Source organism: Carettochelys insculpta, chromosome 29, assembly GCF_033958435.1.
Source record: "Carettochelys insculpta isolate YL-2023 chromosome 29, ASM3395843v1, whole genome shotgun sequence".
Lineage (NCBI taxonomy): Eukaryota > Metazoa > Chordata > Testudines > Carettochelyidae > Carettochelys > Carettochelys insculpta.
The window spans coordinates 1358096-1383173 of record NC_134165.1 but is presented as its reverse complement, the minus strand read 5'-3'; the positions used below and the strand labels follow the sequence as shown (position 1 = coordinate 1383173).

The 25078-nt window shown below is 43.5% G+C and overlaps 1 protein-coding gene across 5 annotated transcripts; it reads right to left on the bottom strand.

Moving 5' to 3' along the window:
• Window positions 1-1974: 1974 nt before the first annotated feature.
• On the bottom strand, window positions 1975-23992 carry ILF3 (interleukin enhancer binding factor 3). 5 transcript variants are annotated; one of them, XM_074979461.1, is made up of 20 exons: window positions 23888-23992; window positions 18683-18775; window positions 18373-18599; window positions 17810-17990; window positions 17296-17443; window positions 15856-15947; window positions 15373-15468; window positions 14907-15018; window positions 14287-14384; window positions 13713-13824; window positions 12381-12491; window positions 11886-12085; window positions 11254-11424; window positions 10594-10731; window positions 10187-10363; window positions 9708-9864; window positions 8819-8872; window positions 5012-5374; window positions 2812-2943; window positions 1975-2627 (listed from the first exon to the last, which is right to left on the bottom strand). In XM_074979461.1, the coding sequence occupies exons 2-20, from the start codon at window positions 18683-18685 to the stop codon at window positions 2494-2496; spliced, it is 2706 nt and encodes a 901-aa protein (XP_074835562.1). In that variant the 5' UTR covers window positions 18686-18775; window positions 23888-23992; the 3' UTR covers window positions 1975-2493. The 5 variants fall into 5 exon arrangements, 3 of the variants coding, with proteins under 3 accessions (XP_074835562.1, XP_074835563.1, XP_074835564.1); XM_074979462.1 differs by having other exon boundaries at window positions 10594-10716; XM_074979463.1 differs by having other exon boundaries at window positions 2821-2943; window positions 10594-10716.
• Window positions 23993-25078: the final 1086 nt, after the last annotated feature.

The window sequence follows — 25078 nt, the reverse complement described above, 5'->3', positions numbered from 1 at the left end:
TCACATGCCTTGGCCTCACTAGGCAAGTCACTGGGTAAAGCAGCCCTGGCTGGTGCCTGGCAAGCCTGAGGCAGGAGGGACACCAGTCAGGGTGTCTGGTGGAACCCTGACAGTTTGCTACCCACCTTGGTGCTGCTTGTGAAAAAGATGAAGGCAGCAAAGTGCAGCCCTCTTCCAGTTGCCCAACCAACCAGCTCATTTGTTGCAGCTAGTGCTGCCAAAGAGATTAGTACGCAGATGGGCCAGCTCGCCTGCCCTTTCAGCTGTGCAAGCCTGAAGGCTGAAACGAACATGGCTGCACAGGCTGAGATCATTTTCCAGGGGATCCTCAGCAGCACCTCAGCTTTGTGACGGAAGGGCTTTTGTAGGTGAGGGATTGAGCTATTGCCAGTGTCTTGCTAACAGCGCAGAGTGAGCCTGGCAACTGGAAGAGGTCAAAGCTTGGCGAATCTCCTGGCTGCTGGGGTGGGGACAGTGAACAGTGACAGGTGGGAGCTGGTTCAACCCCATTTCTGCACAAACACAGTCAAAGCCGCAGGATCTAATCCAGCAGCAGTCAGCTGTGTGTGCTCCCCAGCACCGTTCCAGGAGACGGCTGCGACACCCAGTGGTGAGCCAGGCATTCCAGACCTGCCTTCTTGAGCTTCCTGAGACAGGGCTCTTGCATTGCACTTGCTTTCACAGGCTGAGGGCCGTGCGGTGCCAGGCTGCTGCAAACATTGACTGTTGCCAGAATTAAAAACCTGGCCTCTTAGGTTTCCACATTGTCATGTGAAAATACTTCACTCCCTTTTAATCTGTCAGCTCCTAGAGCACTGGGACACACAGCGCAGCACATGCAGGTCACACTCAGGAGGAAAAGTCTTCTGGAGTCTTGCCCTCGGTCAGGCTAAAGCCTGAGAACTCATCCTTGGCAAGGGAAGATGCTGGTTAGCAGATTGTTTTCACACCTGGCATGGATTCTTTCTGGAGAGCCTCTTGTCATTTGGTTAATTTTCCAAGGATAGGCCTGGAAATGAACAAACCTCTCTCCTGCCAGAGGCTGCTGTTTGACTACCTGCACTCCACTGCGACTGGAGACTGGCCTGTGCCATTGCCATACTTGCCGTACTGGGGTGGGTCCCAGTCCTTTAATGTCAGGGAGTCTGCAGCTAATGGTGCTGCAAGGATAGGATGACATGTAAGTGATCTATGCCAAGGCAGTCCTGGGCTGATGTGGGCCAGCCCTGTTGCTACTAGAACCTCACTAGACCTAGTATACAAAACAATGCCTCCTTCTGGTCTTGAATTATTCCCCTTCAGCTGCTGCAGTAATCTTCCCTCTGCCCAGGGCAGAATTGGCCTCTCAGAGATAGGTGGGTCTGGGTGGAGGAGCAAAGCTCTCTTCTCCCTGCTTCCAAGAGCAGGCACAGAAGCCTGCAGGAACCACTGTTCTTATATGCACCCTTTGGCAAGGCAGCCAATGAAGTGGAGCTGTGTCTTGGCACAAAGTGGGGAAGAGGAGGCTGCATTTCCCTCTGCCCTGAAGGGGCAATGCTGCAAGACCACAGCAATTCCCAGCTGAGACAACAGAGGAGGTGCTTTGGTCTGAACGTCAAACTCCCTTAACTGGTGAGTGACAACTTTGGTCCCATTTCAGCTACACAGCAGAAAAACCAATGGAAGAGTGGCAAGCCTGGAGGCAAACCAATAGGACTAATTGGTCCAAAAAGAAATCTGTTGCCAATTTTTATAATTGAGAGTAAACTGAGCTCTACTTTCTATTTTGAATGAAACAGCCATTAATTCAGGTCTTGCATCTGCATACCTCTGGGGCTGCTGCATATATTTCTGCAATAGGGTTTTCTGGCAATTTTTCACTATTTGTGCCACTGCGGCAGTTAAAGAAGAAGGAAAAAGTTACTTTTGCTGCAAACAAACATTCTAGCTGACATTTGTATGCAAGGCAAAACAACATGTTTGGAGACAAAGACATCAAGAGTTTGTGTTTATTTGTCTACATTCAGCTTAATCCAGATGTACTGCCTGAATGATCCAGACATACAAAACCCACTCTTTCCCACTGGTTTTTAAAATAAAATCTTCACTTATAAAACGGAAACACTAAAGCATTAAAATACAGAAAGCTTGTTTAACTCACTTCACAAAAGCATTAACAGATGACATATCCCTTATCTATTTAAAGCCATACTGGGTTAACACTTGAATGACAATTTTAAATAGAAAAAGGATACAGAAATTTTATTAACTCAAAAATTCTATTTAGACAAAGTTGTAATGGCAACTAACAAACCATTAAATACACAGATGTCCAAAACACAGCTAAGTATGGAATTACAGGTACTCAACCATTAGTGACGGATATCACAAAGAGCACTGCAACATGGAAACAGGGGGTTTACATGTTTACTGTGATGCAATAAAACTCAATATTCAAAGGGTGCGCAAGTGTGGAAGGTAACAAAACTTCACACCCACGGATCAGAGGTTGGTTTATCTGTACTGGTAATTCATGCTGTGATCGTTTCTGCCGTAGCCGCCTTGGGAAGCTTGGTAGGAACTTGGAGGCCCACTGTAATTCTGACCAGAACCGGGGGAGCTGTAGTTACTCTGAGAAGAATATCCGCCTGAAACAGAGAGAAAGGAGTTAATTGAAATGCTGTTGTGGGACAAGTGCAATTTTAACACAAGAACTGTTACTGATCCTGTCTGGGCTGCCATCCAGCAGAGCACCAAGAAGTGGTGACTGCATCTTTGCACCACACACAAGAAGATTTAACAAAAGAGAGTTGAAGAGAGTTGTGTACTGACCTTGCTTACCTTGGTAAGATGACCCTCCTCCCCCAGATCCTCCCCCATAGCTGCTGTGCGAACCAGTATTGTATGAAGAACCTCCTGACCCATAGTTACTTCCTCCACCGCGGCCACTGCCACCACCATAACCTGCAAGTGAGAACACAGGCTGAACAAGACACCTTAAAAATACCAAGGCTATTGCCACAGGATGCAGAGTTAATACAATACCAGACACTGCCAAGGAATCTATGACTCATCAAGGTGAGGGTTATCACCAAGTGTTCAATTAGAGAAAATCCTTTCCCTGCAGCCTTCGGCTGGTAAAAACTCCACAGGCCCAGCTGTCAGAGCAGCAGAGACTTAACCTGTCAAAATTGTATCAAGGAGAGACTATAGTCTGTGATAGGCAGGGTATGTCTCCACAGCCTGTACAATTGTGTATGACTGTGGGGCATCTGGCATGGAGCTGCAAGAACAGCTCATGCAAGTAAAACAACCTTTTGTGAAGGAGTGGGACAGGAAAGGGGTTTGTGTAATTTTTACTGAGTCACATGGATAGCCTCAATTAGCCTTACCTAGCCAAAAACGACACGACTGTTCAATGTAAACAGGCAAGTTGGCTTTTGGCATAAGTGCCCTGAAGCAGTTTGATTTGACAATTCTGCTCTTTCCACCACAAAAATCTTTACTCTTCTAAAGCTATTAAAAACTAAAATGCACAGTTGATCACACTAGTGGTAGTGCAGCAGACAATATCTGGAGACAGCACAACGTTACAGGCAGTGGAGAAGTTACCCTACAGGCGATAGCCTGGCAAAGATCAGTCTAACATAATGGGTGGGGACCATTTTCGTACTGGGGCCACTGATCCACTGAAAAAAAAAAAAAGATACAACCACCAACCAATGGGTAGCCACATATGTTCAGCTAACCTACCTGGGGGGTGCAGATCTCAGGGTTTTCCCCCATGGTGAGGCAAGTTGGCATCCATGACCCCAGCCCCACTGGGGGTGGCACCAAGGCTCACAGGACTTCCTTCAGATGGCTGGAGCTGCCAGCTCACCCCACTGCAGGGGAAGTCCCAGGCTTCTGCACCGCACCCGTTCTCCCATATGCGAGTTGAACATGTGTGGCTTGTGGGAAACATAAGCCAGGGTCCGGAGCTGGCCTGCAGGGTAGAGGCTCTCCACTTCTGGTCTAACAGCTCAGGAAGCCAATCTCGTACCTACTACATTTGACAGGCCTGCCAATACTTAAAAAGCCACTAAGGCACAGCAGCATTACTACACTGCTTCAGTACAGACACTACGCCACCAGGAGGAATCCTCCCATCGCTGCAGGTAACCCACCTCCCCAAGAGACAGCAGTTGTGCCCACAGAAGAATTCTTTCACTTATCGCATGCTGTAGCTTTTCACGCAGCTGAGAGCTGTAGCTGAGCTGACGTAAGTTGTCAGTTTAAGAGGGACAGTTTAACTGCAGTAGCTACCTTACTGTAGCAGAGTCAGACCCTGAATACAGACACCATCTCACTCTGGAATGAAGAGAACAGGCTGCCCATTTTATAATACAGACTTACACTCACTGGGAGTCCTGTTTCTTTCCACCTGAACCCTAAACACTACACTTATAAGAAACAGAAAGATATATTTATGGTCAATCCACAGATTTTCTGATAAAAATCACCAAGGAATAGAAAGGCCAGATACAAAGAATAAGCTTGCATTTAGGAGTTTGTAATTCCTCGCATCTCAGGCCAGACACCTGATTGAGCCTCTCACTGGCTAACTTCCATGAAGGAACACTACAGGCCTTCCAATCCTGTTTAAGCTCCAAATTCCATGACACTGCTCCGTAATCAATAACACCCCCCCCGTAATGGGCACTCATGCCAACATGGCATTGAAGTATGATCACACAACTCTGGAAGCTCACTACAATTCAAATGTTTAGGGCAGACGTGGTGACATGACTTATTCTGCCCCTGGAGAGAAACAAATTAGAGAAACACCCACTTCTAAATATTGGCTTCTTGAAATACTGAGCTACAGACTCCTATGTCCAAAGTTCAGTTTACCTGGCTGCTTGCAGTGCCACACTCCATGGAATCCCCCCCCACCGCACCTTGCAATGAGGGACGCATTGTGGAGAGAAACCCACTAAAGGGTAAGAGGGCCACACCTCACTTCCAAAACAGACAAACAAGTTCCACTCACTGAATTTGCTGTCGTAGTTGTAGTCTGACCCTCCGCTGGAGTTGTAGGAATTTGAGTAAGAGTAGCTGCCTTGTCCGTGATTATATCCTTTCTGTTTGCCTTGTGGAGGGCCGTAATTGCTGTACTGATTTTGGTTGTATGACTGCTGCTGCTGGCCTTGGTGGGACTGATAGCCTGACCCATAGGAAGGTTTTTGCTGTCCTCCATGCTGCTGTTTCTTTCCAGCATGCTTGGGTGGAACAGGTGAGTTGTAGTTGTCACCACCTTGGTAGTAGGATCCGTAGCCAGAGGAGCCGCCGCCGCCGCCGCCGCCTCCACCACTTCCCGTGTTGCCGGAGTGTCCACCATTGCTATAGAACTGGCCTGAAAAAAGGAAGAGTAATCAGTGTTTCTGACAGGACTGAGGAAGCAGGCATGACTTCACTTCGTTTTAGAATACCCGAGTAAATGTAAATGGCTGTGTCTGTAACACACCACAATGCTTTGTCATCATATAAGCAGCACATTAGCACCCAAACGTGAAAAAGGTTTAAGTAATTCCAGACAAGGCCGAGAGGTGTAAGGCTTTGTTCACGTAAGTGGCTAAGCAATTACCCGACACACTATCACAGGATCTTCCAGTTACTCTCACTGTACTTTAAATGATGCTGCAAGTCAAGAGTTCTAACTCCTGTGAGTATTGACACTGAATTACAGAACTCTGTTCAAGTTGGCTGGTAGTTTTTCTAATATGTTACAATAGCTAACAATTATTACTTCATGTTCTATAGAAGGAAGTTGATCTGTTGCTCAAATTACATTTGAGACAAACTAGTCACCAAAGAATGACAATAAGGAAGAATCTTACTCCAGTGACAAGAGCTTAGAGCCAATCCTCATGCAGATCACTCTAAAATAAAGAGCACTTTGCACGTGAAGTGCTAGTTGAATAGTAATCTGACTGAAATTAAAGATGCTTAATAACTGGAAAAAATGGTATACTAAGTCTTTTGGCAGCTAGAAAAACATCTGCCGCTCTACTTGCAGCGCCAACAGACTGGATCTTGCACTGCTGAATAATTTCTTCTCTGCCCAATTTAAACATGTTCAAGCTTCATGGATTATTCAGTTCTGGCACTAGATAACTGACCCACTTCAATAACTGAAAGACAAGAGCAGGTATGTTGCATTTTGACTTTTTAATAAAGGTCACAACTCTTATTTACCAAGAAACAGCCACTAGGATGTAGGAAAAACTAGCATCAGTGTCCACAGTAGAGTACACATAGGTCCAGGAGGTTAAGTGCTGCTACAGACAGGTGGAGTTTCATTCAGACTGTACTAGAAACAAAGGGGTATAAGAAGTACTTAGTACTTCTTAAACTGAGAAGAATTTAAGGTTGAAAAGTCGAGGAGTAGAACTTTGCTATAGGAGCTCCACATTCGAGAGCCTTTCAAAGCGCATCTGAATCAACGCTCATTTCCGACATACAACCTGCAGTTTGTACAGGAGACCTGGCTCTAGAAACCATCCTCTTCGCCCCACCTCCAAATTTGTGTAAAGCCCTTTCCACAGTATGCCAATAAATATGTTCTTCTGTGGGCAAAAGACTATGTTTCAGCAGGGGAGAAACATGGTTCTTCAATATTTCTTTCTGCCCAAGAGAAGTTATAATGTGGTTATGGTAGTGTGTAGCTTGGTACTAAACTCTAGTCTTGGTAGAAAAAGAGATCCAACATTACAGCAAAAGAACACATGATGGAATGCAGAGATGAGCTTCTTCTGAACAGGGCAGCAGGGAGAAACTTGCACCACCTGATCTGGAAACAAAGGGTGGAAGGAGACTCCTTTCCCAAGTGAGTTAAGACAGTTGGATGATCCCTTCATATGCAACTAAGCAAACATTAACACTGATCCTGAATCTCTTCCCCCCTTCAGTACAAACTATCAAATAAAAATATCCAACACACAGTTACTTTAACATGTATTCATTTTAAAAAATGGCAGTTTTCACCTCATTCAGAACAATAACTATTCCCTTGTATAAAAAGGCATTATCTCAAACAGTAACTTTCTAAAAAAAAAAAAATAAGACATGCATTATTTTTTTTAAAAGTGTTCACAATGAATATTTAAAATTTTGCCTAAGGACGTTTCGACAAACCTGGTGTCTGACAGGTTACTGTTTTCACCAGTTTAAATTACTGAGTTAATTCAAATGGTATTGAGCCTCACAAATTAAATTAATGCAATGCTGCAGACATTGCAGCTAAAATGACATACAATTTTGAAACATAAGCATCATAGCAAGAATAAAGGACCAAACGCATGATGTTGTGTTAAAGATTCGAGTTTCCACAGGCAATTTTTTTCTGAGAGACTTCAAACTAAGTTTCATTGTCTGGGCTATTAAATACATCTGCTTTTCAGGCAATGTACATTTTACAAGAGGCACAAGTTAGAGGGAATATCAGACGGCCCAAGCAGCCAGACAGCCTGCCAGGTTACAAGCATGGGCTGTTTTAGATTTGGAAGTGCTTTAGGCCCTTTATGCTTAGATCAAAAAGACTGTTTTTCATGTAACTAATGAACCCATGCATTTTTAGAAGTCATCAAAACTAACATTTTTATACTAACTCCTTAATGCCTGGCTATTTAGTGTACCAGTACTGGAAGCACAATACAATACCTTTGAAAGCATACTAGCTATCAGCCACAGTAAGTCACACCCCTCCAGCATTTATCCACCAGTGTATTACAAAGGATGTAAAGATTCATTTAGCACATACGATTCCACATATAAGTCACCATTTTGCATGCTTAAAAAGCTGGGCTGTACTAGATTCAGAAATGCTGACAGTTTCTTCCCTAGTGTCAGAGGCATCTATTCAAGTTCTGATGTTTTTTAAAAGGCGTAAATTTTGTACAAAACCTGCTGTAAATTAAGACAAAGGTAGATTAAAACACTTCAGTATTTGTTTCTGAAAAATAAAGTAATGCTTTCCATAAAAAGCAAAGGTGGGCTTTTTGCCTTTATGCTGAACAGAGCTGACTTGAAAATTTGTGCAAATTGCACAAAAACGTTCTTGGATAATTAGTTCCCCCTCTTGTGTACATCAATTACGACCAAGTTCAAAGGCAAATCACAATAAAAACTGCCACTGTCTTAAGTTCTGCCGGCTAACAGTTTCCGACAAGCTGCGGTGAAAAGCCACTGTTGAGAAACCCAGTGAAGCACAGGGACACAGCACGGACACTTTGGGTTTTGGAGTTCGAGAAAATTGGAGTAAAAAGCTGTTTTTGTGAAATACTTTTAGATGATCTAGGAAGACCCAAAATCATGATAGCCGTAGCAGTCTGTGAAAAAGTCACCTACAAAAGGGGGAGACAGAGCAGAGAAAAAAATTAGAATTCTTTTGAAGATGGCAAAATGCGCCACATTTGAAAGTCATGTTTTAGATTTCTCTGCTCCGGTCACCCCCCATTGAAGGCTTCTTCTCAAGACAAATAGCTGTGTATTTTTCAGAAAAATCATTCACAAGAGTGGTGGATTGCTTCACGTGGTTTAAAGCAGAGAAATTTAAAATATTCACATTAGAAGAGGAAACCTGATGTCAACTGGATCTGAGTTTAAGTTTTAAACATCTGATTCAGCTACCATTCATTACTTCTCAGTCTCTCTCTTTTTTTTTTTTTTTTTTTTTTAAATAAAGAGAGCATGCTATGATGATTCAGCCATAGGTATATATAACTGTATTCTGTAACCCAAAGTTTTAGTAACCCCAGTATGGTGCTGTGTTTCAAAAGATTAAAACATTAACACTTACTATAGCCTGCTGTTGCAGAATTCCCTCCATAACCATAGCTTCCATATCCCGCTCCTAGAATGAAGTAAAGTGATTAGCTCTAAGACACTCATTTCTGATCACTAATGAAAGCAATGTAAAACTCTGAAAACGATCATGGGTATGGAACAGCTGCCATATCGAGGAGAAATGAGTAAGACTGGAACTTCTCAGTTTCAGAAAAAAGAGACAAGTAAGGAGGGATATGAGAGAGGTCTATAAAATCATGATTGGTGTGGAAAAAGTAAATCACTATTTATTCCTACCCATAATAAAAGAACTACGGGGGGGTGTCACCAAATGACATTAATACATAGCAAGTTTAAAAAACAAACAAAAAGAAGTAATTCACACAATGCACATTCAATCTGTGGAACTTGTTCCCAGAGGATGTTGTGAAGCCCAAGACTATAACAGGGTTCAAAAAAGAGCTAGATAAATTGCTAGAGGACAGGCTCCTCAATGGCTATTCCCAGGGCAGGCAGGAATGGTGCCCCTAGCCTGTTTGTCAGAAGCTGGGAATGGCTGACAGCGGATGGATCCCTTGATGATTACCTGTTAATTCTCTGTGGGGCACCTGGCATTGGCCACTGTTGAAATAACAGGATATGAGGCTAGATGGACCCTGGTGTGACACAGCATGGACATTCTCATTCTCTTACTAAATCAGAAACTTCATTTCCAATAAGCTGCAGTGTAAGTAAAGGGTTATCTAACTTATGTAATGCAGCAACTTGGCATTCTATGGAGCTATATGCTTAAACCACAAAAGCCAATCAGCCCAACAGAGTTACTAGTTTGTATGTGGCTATTTCACTTTACATGAGACAGCAGACCAAGTTATGGGAGTGAAACATTTATGGTAACTCACCAGCATTCATATAGCCACCATGATTGCCACCACCAAATCCACCTCTGCCTCTACCACGGCCTCTGATGTTTCCGCCTCGACCACGCCCACGCATATTTGGGGGAGGTGGAACTTCATTGTGCATTGGACCTCCCATTCCAAAACCTGGATTGTGTTGCTGTGGGAGAGACAACTTATCACTTAACCCTATTTTTAAAAATCACTATTTAAAATGTCCATGATTAAACTAAATGGTGTTTCTAGAGTTCAATTCAAGAAGAACTGACCCACAAATCTGAAGGCTGATCCTACTTGCACACCTAGTGGTAAATCAAATTTCCTCATTTCTCCAGAAGTACACTGGGATGACCACCATCCCTTTCCCCGGCCTCTCTGGGGGCTGAGTAGTTTGTACCACAAAAGGTAAAAGTGCTCCACAACTATTACTTCTCTGACTCACACAGAACAGAAACACAAAAGTCACCAGCAAGTCCACCTACCTTTACTGCAAACTTGGGCCCTCCTCTTGCAGGTACAGGGGGTCTTTTCTTCTTATTGGGCTCAATAGCAATGGGGGCATCAGGGAACAGCTTCTCCAGGGCAGCCAAAGCAGCGTAGGCTTTTGCCACTTTTTTGTTTGAGCCAGCTCCTTGAAATTTCTGCCCGTCGACCTCAACCTTGGAAACAGATTAAATACTCGTGCTATGACTAACTCGTATTGGCACAAGAGGAGTCACTTTTATCATTGCCATGTTAGAGAGCTATGCCATAATTTACTACTTCCATACACAGTGTCAGACAGAAATAAATATGAACCAGTGAAATTGCATTAGGACTGGAAATTACAGTGGCACAGAGTGCCTATAAATGCAAATCTTGTGTGCAGAGGACTGCAAAGTCAGCTCACCTCCATCACAAAGCGCTTGTCATGGCTGCCACCAGTCTCTGAAATCAGTTCGTACTTCAGACCACGCCTCTTCTCATTGAGCTCCATCACTGGATTCTTGCCATGCTTCGTCAGAATTGGTCCCTGTTGTTTTACATTCTAAAATAAATTACAAGTGCAGCTGAAGTTCCAAAAAGCTTTTGGACTTAGAGTAACCTAACCTAACATAGCCCAGCATCTGATGAAGTGAGTCTGTGCTCACGAAAGCTCAAGCTCAAAACTTTTCTGTTAGTCTATAAGGTGCCACAGGACCCTTCGTTGCTGCCCTAACATTTTTGGCATTTATCATCAGGGAAAATCCTAGCCTTAATGAGAAATGATTAACCATTTAAATCAGTTTCATTTTGCATTTGTCAGCAGTATGTGCCCTTGCTTAAAACATCCCTTTCAACATGTGAGGAAAAACAGTCCTCATATACTTTACAGGATTGTAAGGCACTTCAGGACACACTAATCAACAGACGCTCTACCACACGACACCAACTCAAATGGCAGCATGCATCTCCTTCTCAAAAGCACTTGTGAGTTCCAGACTTGCAAACGAGAGCAATCATTGGAGAAGCTTGTCACAACTGCCCGCTCCCCAAGGTCAGAAGAGAGATGTAAAAAGTGTGTGCTCACCTCTGAAGTTTGTTCTGAGGGAGGAGAAGCAGCACTGGGTGTAGAGATTGTTTCCACTACAGGAGGAGGGGCAACAACTACAGGCTTTTGTTCTGTTTCCTCTGCTGATTCATCTCCTTTTCCAGATTCTTTGCCTTCCACTCCTGTTGGTAAACCCATATCCTGCAACACCTGGGGATGCAGGAAGGAAGAAAGGCCACTGAGAGTTTATACTCATATTACGAAATACATCCTTCAGAAGGCTGTACAAAAGCGGACCCCCTACCTCAGAAATTACAACTACTGCCATGCATTCCCAATGGAATAGGAGCCTAGGTTTCAAACACCTTCACTGATGGTGCTGGAACCCCAGCCCACAACCATTTCCCAAAGCCCTGCAGGCCATTTGAACTCTGACAATAAGAAAAGCAAAAACTCTTCTGGCTGGTGACTTAATCTGTCCTGGGTTGCTACTCTTTCAGTGTTTTACCCTCAATGCATAACTGTATCCAGTGTAGAAGGGCCTACACACTTTATATATGATTTTAACATGATCTTCAAGAAAATCAACTTTAAGGGAATAACTGTTTGGATACTAATGTGTTTTTATGAAAAGGAATTCGGGGAACTGTAACATGCATACAAACTCTTACCTTTACTGCCACATGCAATTTGGCTGTCTTTTTGGAAGGCCCTGATGCCTCAAATGTGCTGCCATCAACTTCCACAGACATGGTAAAGATAGGAGCATGAACTGGACCAGTCTGAGACACAAGTTTGTACTGGAGACCAGGTTTTAGTTGGTTTAATTTCATCAGTGCATTCATAGTCTGGGGCGGTTCGGTTTTTTCCTCTAAACAGAAACACAGTTTGTTCTTTGTCAGACATACATGCTTATTTTACGACAAACTTGATACCTGTGTTCAGACAAGAGGCGACAATCTGCACTGTGGACTTCTTGTTTGTGAGCATGGATTTGAATCTATATCATTTACACTAGATAAACTCTTAAAAAGCAGGAGGAAAATTCAGCCATTCAGATTTGTAACAAACCATTCCACATGAAAACCTCCTGCAGTTTGGACCTCACTGAGTCTGAAAACAGCTTTAGACAACAACTTCTAACCTATTTCTAATTAACACAATACCTTTTTTCTGAATCTTCTTCTTCTTTTTGCTGGGAGACTTCTCCTCTCCATCCTCCTCCATAGGGCGCTTCATTGGGGTGATGGCATAGGTGGTACTGGGGGGAATCTGGACTGTAAAAATCATAAGAGGCAGCCAGTTATATAAGTTACTCAGTGACAGAGCAGCAAAAGCAGTGGGCACTGAGAACACAAGCATTAGTAAGGCATTTGACAGGGTCTCGCATGATCTTATCAATAAACTAAGCAAACACAACTTAGATGTGGCCACTATAAGGTGGGTGCATCAGTGGCTGGATAACCGTTCTCATAGAGTAGTTATTAATGGTTCGCAGTTACACCGGAAGGGCCTAACAAGGGATCTGTTTTTGTGACCAGTTCTATTCAATATCTTCAACAATTTAGACATTGGCATAGAGAGTACGCTTATTAAGTTCACAGATGATACCAAGCTGGGAGGGGTTGCAACTGCTTTGAAGGATAGGCTCATAATTCAGAATGATCTGGACAAACTGGAGAAACGGTCTGAGGTAAACAGGATGAAGTTTAATAAGGACAAATGCAAAATACTCCACTTAGGAAGAAACAGTCAGCTTCATACATATAGAATGGGAAGCAACTGTCTAGGAAGGAGTATTGTGGAAAGGGACTTAGGGGTCATAGTGGACAGCAACCTAAATATGAGTCAACAGTGCGATGCTGTTGCCAGAAAAGCAAATGTGATTCTGGGATGTATTAACAGGACTGTTGTGTGCAAGACATGAAAAGTCATTCTTCTACTCTAGTCAGCACTCATTAGGCCTCAACTGGAGTATTGTGTTCAGTTCTGGGCACCGCATTTCAAGAAAGATGTGGCAAAATTGGAAAAGGTCCAGAGAAGAGCAACAAGAATGATTAAAGGTCTATGGAACACGAGTTATGAGGGAACACTGAAAGAACTGGGCTTGTTTAGTTTAGAAAAGAGAAGATTTAGAGAGGACATGACAGCAGTTTTCAAGAACCTCAAAGAAGGTTACAAAGAGGAGAGAGAAAAATTGTTCTCCTTGGCCCTGAGGTAGGACAAAAAGCAATGGGCTTAAACTGCAGCAAGGGGGATTTAGATTAAACATTAGGAAAAACTTCCTAACTGTCAGCGTGGTTAAACACTGAAATAAGTTACCTAGGGAGGTTGTGGAATCTCCCATCACTGGAGATATTTAAGAGCAGGTTAGACAGACACCAATTGGGGATGATCAAGATGGTGTTTGGTCCTGCCAAGAGGAGTGGGAACTGGACTCGATAACATCTTGAGGTCCCTCGAGTTCTAGTGTTCTATGATTTAGGTTCAATACCTACCAGTGTAATCAACTGGATTTTCATTCTTTGGTTTCTTGGGCATCTTAGAAGGCAGGGGATCCATCCCCAAGACTTTGTGAAGCTGGCCAAAAGCAGCAAGTCTCAGGGCATGCTAGAAAGATGAAACACATGTTAATGGGATGCACAGGTTGCTAAAGCAACATCTGATCACTGAAGAGGTTCAAAGAGGAATCTTCTACCCACCCCTGCGCCCGTGCGCACACGCACGTGCACACACACACACACACACACACACACACACACACACAGAGGAACAAAAAAAAACCACGAAAAGACACTGCAGTTTTAACAGAATGCTTCTTAGACTTCTAAGTTCAATCCAAAACCTGGGCCACAGTGGTAAATCGCTACTTAAAACCTGATACTTTGCTTCTGGTAGATGAAACTATAAATTCCTTTTATTAGTGTGAGACCCACTTTTTTACATGACTAGGTATTAAAAATATTAAAAACCAACCTCAGTGAGATTACTACACTACCATTAACCAATATGGAAGTTCAACATAAAATTGAACTCATTCAGTTTTTGCAACATCTGTAGTCAAAACTATACCTGAGCACTCTGTGTGATATCTTCCCTTTGTTGTCTGTCTAGATGCCCAATAGCATCAGTGGCTTCTTTTTCACAAGGATCATAAATACCAGAACCATCTGAAGGCAGGAAACAAGGAAGATATGCAGAGAATTATCCTAGTGTTCCTAAAAAGACTAAACTAAGTATTCCCTTGGCATCATTCAACACTCATCTGTGTAAAACTGATCATAATGTTCAACATTGTGAAATTTATTTGGATTATTATACAAGTACAGTTATAAGTGACGTTGGTCAAACACTCAGAACGTAAGACAATCAATACTTGTAGAATTTGGTACACCACACTGCAGGGCTTATCATGATGGTTCCATGTGCCCTAGATAAAACCATGATAAAAGCCATATACACTATACATTTTTATTAACTTTTAAATCTAAACTGTGAGAACACAGAATCATAGAAATGTGGGGCTGGAAGGGACAGAGGTCATCTTGTCCTTCTCACTGAGCTACAGCAGGATCAAGCAACCCTGACGGAAAGCCTTTGAAGTACCACATAATCCTACAATGCACCAAAGTTAAAAATCACACCCCAGGTGATCTCTTGCTTTGAAATGTATATGCAGAGAACCATCTAACCTGGCATAACAATTCCTGATGCAAGACATTCAAGTACTCTTCTCAGGGCCTCACCAGCTCCCATTGGTCTATTAGCTGTTCCAATTGATTTTTCACATAACAACTCCAGAGGCTGTAAGATATTTGAGATTTTTAAAAAGTGAGAGATGCAGGTACATGACTATTTTAGGGAAAGATTACAAAAGATGCCTAGCAACAGCAAAAGAATCTTCAAGTTAGATATAAAATGAAGAGGACTGTAACTAGCCAAATTTAGAAGTTACTTTAAACTCTCTCCACAGACCTAAAGTATGTGATTATAACATACAGAAAGTCAAGTATATATTTAAAAAAACAGAATAATTCAATAACTTCTTTAAATGAAAAAGTTGCCATTTGTAAAAATTAAATTTCAGACTGAAGAATAACAGTTCTCTCCAATGACTTAGAGATTAAAACCAAACAATTTAGAAAAAGTGAGCATTACCCATCCTCTTAGTGGTCCCCAAGTAGGAACCCGAGTACACAGATCTCTCAGCACCCTGATGACTATGACGCACGATTTCAGACCATTAGCCCTGGCCTAGAATAAGTAATCAAGCAAAGGCATATTCAATAAAAATATCAAAACCAATTCACTTACAGACAAATATTAACTTTTGCAGTGCTACTTTGTCAAGGGTAAACAATATATTTTTAAAACATTACAATTTTATAACTCAATTGCATTAGTGTACACAAGAAGTGACATTACTCTTAACACAAAGCAGCCACTATGCATCTAGTCATTTAAAACGTTTCCTCTTTGAACATTAATTCCGCTTAAGTGCTTCTTTAGCAACTGTATGGTTGACAGACGCTAAATTCAGCACAACTATCATCCAATGTTAAAGTACTTTAATATAAAGTTAGGTAATCTGTAAAACTTTAACTGGCTACTTAAAGACAAATATAAGAACAAAATGCAAACCTGGAACCACTTGGCGTGTCGGAGTGACGCCAAGGCAGCAAGGCATTTCTGCCTGTCCAGAACGTCCGGGGTGTCGTTGACTGATAGCGTTTCTATTCGTGGATGGAATAAGAAGACAAGGCACAGTTTGACCAAGGGGGTTCTGTCAGGTGGAGAGGGGATGAGGCAGCTTCCTAAAGGGCAGCGGAGGCTCCCAAAAGATCTTGAGCTACACCCTTTACCTGAAAGGATGGCCTACAGTACCGCTGTACTTTATTGCCCTCAACTGGAACTTAACTCGGGGCAGGAAGGGGTGGAGGGAGAAGGAGAAGAATTAACATAATAACAGGGATTAAGCTAAATCCCATACTATGAGGGGAAAGAGAAATTCTATATAGGAGAGGACAGAAAGTCTATACTGCTTTAACAAAGCTACAGGAAGTAGAACCCTATAGTATCTAACAGAAGAGAAGTTTGATGTCAACCCTCACTCTCTACATCCAGAGCAGAGGTAAAGGCACAGCAGAGGTAAAGGCTTTTCTAAAGCCAAGGGAATCCCCTCCGCCCACAAGGCTTGACTGCCCTGGCCCCGGCCCGTGACAGAGTGCGTCCTGTTGGTCAAAGGTCCAGCGTCCCTAAAATTGACAAACTAGAAGGCTTGGTAGACGAAGAAGTCAGATATCAGAACCATAGACAAATCAATAGAGCACAAGAATATTCTCCAGTCTGTGCTGCAGCAAAACTGAAGATATGTGTCAATAAAATTTTGAGGTGTCTGAGGACCAGGGTTTTAGATAAGGCTAGTTCGAACACTTGCTATGCATACAAGTTCACGAGTCAAACAGTGTGATGCTTGTGATACAGATAAGAGATTTTTCAATGGAAGACATTTTTTGAAGTTTTATTCCAAAGAGTAAATTGGAGGAAGATCATGGACGGTGTCTAACTTTATCCAAAACTCTGCATCACATCCTGGAATTCTGAGCTTTAGCTGATAAAACAGCCAAAGAGATCCAACAATGCACCTATCATTTTTGCTGCAACTCAAACCATTTTATATAACACATCCAATTTCATGTACATGCAAAAGTAATTTACAAGAAGCCTTCAATATTTTTTAAAGTACAAGCTTACATTTGATGTCATTTGTGTGGGCCGCTAACATGGCTAGATATAAAAAAAGATTTAAACAACATTACATATTAGTGAACTAAAGGTCCAAGTAAGTAAAGTGAAATACGATTTGAAAGGTGCTACTCAATTTTAGGAGCCTGCTTCTAATTATTCACATCCATGGTCTCTTGTAGTATTACAATCTGGAAATTGAATTTGTCTACATAAAAAGACCTTTGTCTCAAACACCACCAACGACCTAATCTGAAATTGAATAGCACATTTAACAGTGATTAGCGACAGTGTAAGTTTCCAGACTGACTGTTAGCCGTTTTCAGTCTTCCATACCTCCAGCTAACAGTTTTTCCATTTCTTCTCTCACAACAGGGGATGTCAAGTGAATGGTCAGCGTCAATGGAGGTTCCTGTGTGTTCTTAATGATAATTGCAGCATCGCCAACAGACTGGATTATTTCATATTTATCTTCAGTGATAGCCTACAATATAATGTTTTTACCATTTAGACATTTCCTCTTAAATTTATACAATTCTTCCAACTGCACAGCCCTGCCCTTTCCCTTAAAAGGTATCAACAAGCTTTATACAGAGGCAATAACTTACCTTTCAGTATAATCAGTTTATAAAGTGAAATTATAGAATTGTTTGTAGTACATGACATGCAGCTACTTTACAAGTGGGTTCTGTAAAGACTGTGCAAGGATATTAACAACATTTTCCCATTTGCTCTTAGTAAGAAGCATGATAAATATCTCAGTCATGTTTTAGTCCCTTTAATTCATACGCTTGTGTCTGTGTGTTCACTGCGGCAAGCATGCACAATCAACAAAGGATTATACACTCACAGCAAGCTGTACTCCAAGATTCTCAGCTACTTTGTCCAAGAGACCAGTTGTGGGTTTCTCTTTGCACAGGAGAACCAGCTCAAGATCCAAGTCTCCCTTCAGCAGCAAGCCTTTTGCTACAAGGCCAACACGCATCACACCACGAAGGGTCCTAGTCAAGTGCTCTGTGGTCTTCTGATCCCTGTGAAAGATATATAAATACAGTGATGGCAGCAAAAAAAAAAAAAAAAAAAAAAAAAAAAAAAAAAAAATCAAAGGCTGAAGTGCACGCAAAGGGACATTTTTAAATGTTTAAATTAACCCAGCTCACAGTATAACAAAGTAAAGATTTAGATCCAAAATAGGAACTGACACGTACAGTAAAAATTACTTGAATTCCTTGTCTATTTCCTCTGGCTATGGAATGTTAGAGTTGAGGGAGAGCAAGAACTACTGTCTTTTCAAGCACTTAAGAGCACATTATCATCAGGCTGAGGGGTGGGGAAGGAGAGACAGGGAGGAGGAAACTTAATGAAGCACTGGACACAGTTCCTGTGAAACAACTGACTGGGAACGTTACTTACCCTCCTTCTTTGTTTTCCTCTTCAGCTGCAGTATCCATGGTCTCTGGTTCTGGCTGCTCCCCACCGACTTTTTCCTGCTCGTCAATCCAGTCAGACACAGCTTTGAGAGCACGTTCTGTATGAGAGACCATGTTCTGAACTGCCTCCAACTCTTCCTGAGTTGGGTAAACAGCAGAATGTTTTGCCATCACATGGCGGTCATCATTCACAAAAATACGCATCGGTCGCTGAAAAGACAAAATTTGATGCCATTTAATAAAAGATTCAGAATAGTATTTATTTCTGAACAGTGAAAATTTTAGTGTCTTACCATTTTTGCTTCCGAAACGTTGAGGTTTCCAACAAACCTTTATCTAGCTTCTTTCTCCAAGGAATTAACCCCAATACCACAACTTCCTATAATCTGAAAACAGACAAATAATTACCAATGCTTTGTAGATGATTTATCAGCCTATCTATGTATCTGTAACAATTACTCAAATTTGCCACAAAAATAACTGGGAATACAAACTGGGACCATACAAACAGCTGACCACACATTCTATTCCTGAATGTCAATAACCACAGGCATTGATATAGTAATCAAATGATAACCCCAGTGCAGAATAATGATCAAAATCAAATTTGCCATACAGATACCATTCTAACACGTACGGATTGCTTACAAAGTTCCTCCTCTGAGAGGAAGGACGAAAACACACCAGAGTGCATCAAGCGCTACATCAAATATACACATTCTATAAAAATTTGACCACCATTACCACACATCCCTTGCATATTCAAGACGAGCCTGCAAGTAAATGGGCAGTCTTTTGCTACAATGGCACATGAGCAAGAATGGTTAGTTAGCTGCCTTAACTTTTGTTTTCCTCGTTTCACTATCTGTGTTACGAGTAAGCCTAGCAGAACTCAACTGATATCTATCTTAAACAGTCTTTAATGTTTATCAATCTAACTTTTCACCGGTTGGAGGAAAAGATGGTGTTAAACTGTTATTTTGCGACAGTAAACAGTCAAAAAATTAAAGCATTGTAACAGCAATGGACAAGCAAGACTAGTAAGTAAGGTGACCGAGCAGCCCTTCTGCATCTCAGTGGGCTGCATGACCAGTGGTTGGAAACCTGCTCACCCCATGCACCTTTTGGGCACCCAGCCCCCACACTTCTTATTCTTCCTCCTCCCATCCACAGCACTTTCAAAGCACCACAAATACACTGATTCTTTTGTTGCCCACTCCTCTCTTTCCCTTCCAGAGCTTGATCAGCTGCAAACTGCTGATTCGCAGGGTCAAGCTCTGGAAGGACAGGGCAGGAGCAGGGATGGAGAGCAAATCAGTGGATTTGTGGCACTCCAAAAATGGTAGCCAAGTAGGAAGTATAGGATTCTGGCGCAGGGGAGGGGAGGGGAGAAGACAGGCATCAGCAGGCTGCCCACCACTGCTTTATAGCCATTTAAATGCAACTGTCAACATGTCAAAAATATATTAAAGTACCCTTACAATCAACCCCAATAAGTATTTTGCTTACTTTGACTATATGTGAATTTCAATGTTAACTTTTTTCATCCCTGTGTGTTCAATGAAATCCCTATTTATTGGCAAACATTCAATCCCTCCAGCTTAGCTTTGAGGGAACATATATTTATGCAACCTCAAAACTAAAAAAACTATAGTTATACTAGAATCACCATGGGATTATTCATCACCTTTCTGAAAGCATCATTAGAACTGAAGAAAATGCATTAAAACACTTGTTTTATCATGGTTTTAAATTCTGTGTCAACTCAAATTTCTAGCACCTTGCTTCTTAACTGGATCGCTCTTTAATACCAGTAGTAGATAGGCGGGCAGTAAGCTTCCCATCACAGGATTCATATCTAATTTGTGAAAGCTGACAATTTTCCAAGAATGTTGCTTGATGTGCGGGTGACTTTTGGCATGAAGCCCAAAATACAATCTAGCATCAAACTGGTTTTACTAATCTAGTCTGAAATAGCAGTAAGAATGTAGGAAACTATGAAATAAATATATAAGAATCAACAGTTTCTTTGAATAATGACAGTATATCACGAACAATTTGGGAATATTTATCTTTAATGAGCATCCCTGATTTATCTCAGCAAAATCTTTCAATGTTAATTTACCCCTCCAAACTTCTAGTTTTCTAATAATTCCAATGTACTAGATTGCCTGTTAGGCACTGGCTAACAAGGTCTAAGCAGATAGCATATCCAACATGAAATTCTTACTGAGCTAAAAAAGGTGATGCAAAGTTATCAAGCCCAAACCTAATGAATAAACATGTAAAGAAATTACAGAACAGAAATTACAGTTGGATATAAGTGCTGGGAGACCCTTAACTTAAATGTCATTTTTAGGTTCTGCTTAATTTCAATTGAGATTTTGTCAAACTCTTTAACTAGTTAGTTTTACCAGATTAAATCATCTATATTAATTTTATTTCACATTTTCTACCTACCTCAGATTGACATACCGTGTGTCAATTGTACTTTACATATCATAATCAAATACCTCTACTCTGAAATTTCAGCTGTTTACAAATAAACATGTCTTCACAAAAAGGGGACTATGTATGTTCTAATTTACTTTTATTACATTATATTTACACTGGGATCCTTGCAGATTGGTATCTCAGGAGATAGAAACAAAAAATTTGAATAGTAACAGAGAGGTAGCTGTGTTAGTCTATACTCCAACAAAACGCAGCAGAAATGTAGCACTTTGCAGACAAACAAAATGATGAAGTAGATGTCTGTCCCGCAAAAGCTCATCACCGAATAAATCATTGTTAGTCTTTAAAGTGCTACATTTCTGCTGGCCTTTTTTTTTTTTTAAGCAAAAATATTTAGCACTGACAATGTATTCAGCATGCCATACCACTTTTTCAATACTGATTTGAAATTAATCCTAATACATTTTAAATAAATATAAACTTATTAAACTTAAACGGTGTAAGAAATGAAGCAGCAAAACAGTGCAGCTATAATTAATATTTTAATTGCTGCATTGTCATAGTGAGTAGGACCCCTGCCATGAAAAAGGACCCCACTGTGCAAGATGCTGTACCAACACAGAAGGAAGAGGTAGCTCCCCAAACCCACAGCAATCCAATATCAGCAATCCCTTATGACAGCAAATTGCTACAGCTCCAACTCTGCAAATATTTACGAATATGATTAAACTTTCCTACTGGGAGAAGTCCCATTGACTTCATTCAGTGAGACTACTGCAATAAGGATAAGCACAAGTTTACAGGATCAAATCCTATAACAAACAATTCCAGGATTAATTATAATAGAGGATGCACTGATATTCTGAAACAGCCTTATATCTGGACATATGTTAGGAACTAAGTCCTAACTGAATCCCCATCAGAAGGCCTGAGTTCAGATTGCTTCTGAAAGTATTTGTACCATTACTCAAATAGGTCCTCAACTGTTAGCCCAAGTTTAATTTACTAACAATCCCTTTATTGTGCATTCATATGCTAAGTATAAATTATGTAAGTGTTAAGAGCCATGCATTAATTTGTTATTGACACCTCTAACTGTTCTTCACGAGATGAGCAATTCTGAACCATGCCAGTAAAAAAAAAAAAAAAGTCATTATTCAAAAACACTGCAGACTAAACCAAAATTTCCTATTTTTTAAAAGGCTAATACTGTTTATGCACTTATGATTGGAGAAAATCCTATAAAATGTGAGAATAAGAGCCACTTATGGCTTCTGCAGCAACAGAGGATTCAAACCTTTCAGAAAGGTAACCATGGAACAAGTTAAAAACATTAATTCTATCTGTGGTGTGTGAACTAGTCACAAAGCTTCATAACACTGATATTCAATAAATTGCGGGAAAAGGACTAAAATATCCTTCAAAAATCACAGCATACCTTTTTTGCCATGCTAAAATGCCTACCGTTTCCAATTCCACCCTAATTTAAATAATTGTTCCACTGCTATAAAGCACTGAGTTCTTGCATTTCAAAGTAATTGACCTCAATAGGGTAAACACAGGTGAAAAGAAAGATAACAACGAGAATGCTAAAGGCTCAAAGTTGTGTGTTTTATAAAGATATTCTATTCTGTGATACCTTACATTTAACAAAGAAAAAAATATTTGTATTTCTCCATGTAGGGAGTTCATTTCTTTAACTGCCTCAATTTGAATAAAACTGGGTAGTCCATTTCATTTTTGTTTCTAGTCCGTTACACTTTCATGTTTTCACATGTTAACAGGAAACTAACGTTTGTGCTGTTAAAATGTTGGAAGAGCATGTTTGTGGGAGGATTTACAAAGCCAGGCCCAGATATAAAGAGATGCAGGAGGCAAAGGGAAAGCAGAGATCTCCAGCTTTTGCAATTCAACCTAGGAAAAGCTTTTGCCCAAATAAATCCGTTAGTTTGCACTCTTCACTGTCTGTGGATACCTATGGAGAGTCACAAAACAAAAAAAGCAGTCCTACAGCACTTTAAAGACTAACAAAATAATTTAGGTGATGAGCTTTCCTAGTACAGACCCACATCTTCAGATCTGGAAAATTCTGATAAATAAAACTGAGACAAAGAGAATTTAACAGGAAGATAGGCAGAAAAATGACATAAAAACTGTTAATGTTCAACTGGAACACAGCAGCTCTGAAATCTGTTCAGCAGTAGAACAAAGCGGGGAGGGCAGCTCTCGGGGAAGGGGGTGTCTATTTGCAAGAGACTGGACAACCCCGGCTATGATAAATCTAAGGGGCGAGGGGAGCAGACGAAATGGGACCCAGCCGGATGTTTACCCATTGCCGCTGCACGCCCCCTCGGGCCTGTGCTCGGCAGCGCACTGCCTCGGGGAGCGGCTCTATCCTGCCGCCCCAGGACTACCGCCTGTACCCTTCCCACGCACCGAGCGCTACTCCCTGCCCCCACCGATGTGCGGCACGCCGCCCCACGCGGCCCCGGGACCGGGGTAGGGTCGTGCGCCGCGCGCGGGGAGAATGGATCGGGCCCCCCACGCGAGCAGCCGCCGCCATTTGCAAAGGCGGCCGCGAGAACAAAGCGGCCCCGAGCGGCGCGTGGAGCCGCCGCGAGACCCCGCACGCGCCGGCCATCCCCCGAGCCGGGCAGCGCGCGGGGGCACGCGAGAGGTGCGCGCGCAGCTCCCATCCGCGCCCGCGCGGCACCGCTCGCCCCCCCCCCCCGCCCCTCGCTTTTACTCCCGGCCCAACCGCCATCCGCCGCCATTTTGTCTCCACAGCACAATGGGGCGAGCGGAGCCGGCGGCCGGGCCGGGCCGGGCCGGGCCCGGCAGGGACCAGGCGCCTCTCCGCGTTCAGGCCGGGCGGGAAAAGGGCGCCAGGCCTCGGAGTCGGCCCAGCACCGCCCCCCCTCCCCCGCGGCCCAGCACCGCCCCCCCTTCCTCCGCCTCAGTGGGGAGTCCCACGGGCCGGGGACGGCCCCTGTTGGCCCGCCCCCCTCCACGACTGCGGCCCAGCTCCCCGACCCCCCACTCACCGGCCGGGCCGTGCCCTCCGCGCCACTGCCGGCTCCCCACACGGTGCAGTGCGCAGCGCTCCTCGGCTCCGACTGCAGCGAGGGGGGAGGAGCCGGCGGGAGAAGTGGGGGGGGGCCAGCAGGGGGGAAGGGAGGGATCACGTGGGGAGGCGGCCGGGTCCGATTCCCGCCAATCAGCGTGGGGCGGCGCTGTGATGTCAGACGCGCGCCGGCTAGGCTCCGCCCCGCTCCCTGCGCGCGGCGCCTCGGGCTCAGGGCGGCGGGGGGTGGGGGCTCGGCGCGCGGGAACTAGGGCAGGTGCGAGGGGCGGGGTGGGACTGTAACCCCTGGCCTCGCCCGCGGCGGGGGCTCGGTGGGGAGGGGCGGTGGGCACAGCAGCCCTGGGGGGAGGGGCGGTGGGCACAGCTGCCCTGAGGGGAGGGGGACCTCCCTTGGGGGAGGGGTGGTGGGCACAGCTGCCCTGAGGGGAGGGGGACCTCCCTGGGGGGAGGGGCGGTGGGCACAGCAGCCCTGGGGGGAGGGGCGGTGGGCACAGCTGCCCTGAGGGGAGGGGGACCTCCCTGGGGGGAGGGGTGGTGGGCACAGCTGCCCTGAGGGGAGGAGGGGGGCCGTCCTGGGGGGAGGGGAGGTGGGCACAGCTGCCCTGGGGGCAGGGGGCAGTGAGGGTGGGGTTGCCAGACATCCTGCAGTCTGCCGGACAATCCCACATTTCAGTTGACAGTCCTGCATCCCGCATTTACACCCAAACGTCCCACCAGGCTGCCCGTTGAAATTTGGGGATCCCGTGGCTGGGACTGCCAGCGGGGCTCCATGTCCTGCATATACATTTTGAAAATGTGGCAACCTTAAGTCAGGGGATATCCTGAGGGGACTGGGGTGTGGGGGGACTGGTGGTGCCCGGCTGCCCTAGTGGGATGGGAGTGGAGACTGGGTATGGCCACTTTGAGGGGAAGGGGACATGAGGCAGCCAGGGAATGGCCACCTCCTGGGGAAGGGGGCCTGTGAGGTGCAGTCACCCTGAATACCCATGAGACTTGTGACCCCTGTGAGGAGAAGGGGTGACAGAAAGCAACCACTGTAAGTGGAAGGAGGGCATGAGTGAGGATCCTAGCACAGCAATATACTTCCCATCAGGGAGCATAAAATGGGAGACTGCATAGCAAGATCAGAAGAGAATACCTGATTGTCCGG

Coding starts and splice junctions, on each gene's coding strand:
- ILF3 (XM_074979461.1), bottom strand. Junction 10,732..11,253: donor CCTCAGAACAAACTTCAGAG/GTGAGCACACAC, acceptor AATTTATTTTAG/AATGTAAAACAACAGGGACC. Junction 2,944..5,011: donor CAACTACGACAGCAAATTCA/GTGAGTGGAACT, acceptor TCTCACTTGCAG/GTTATGGTGGTGGCAGTGGC.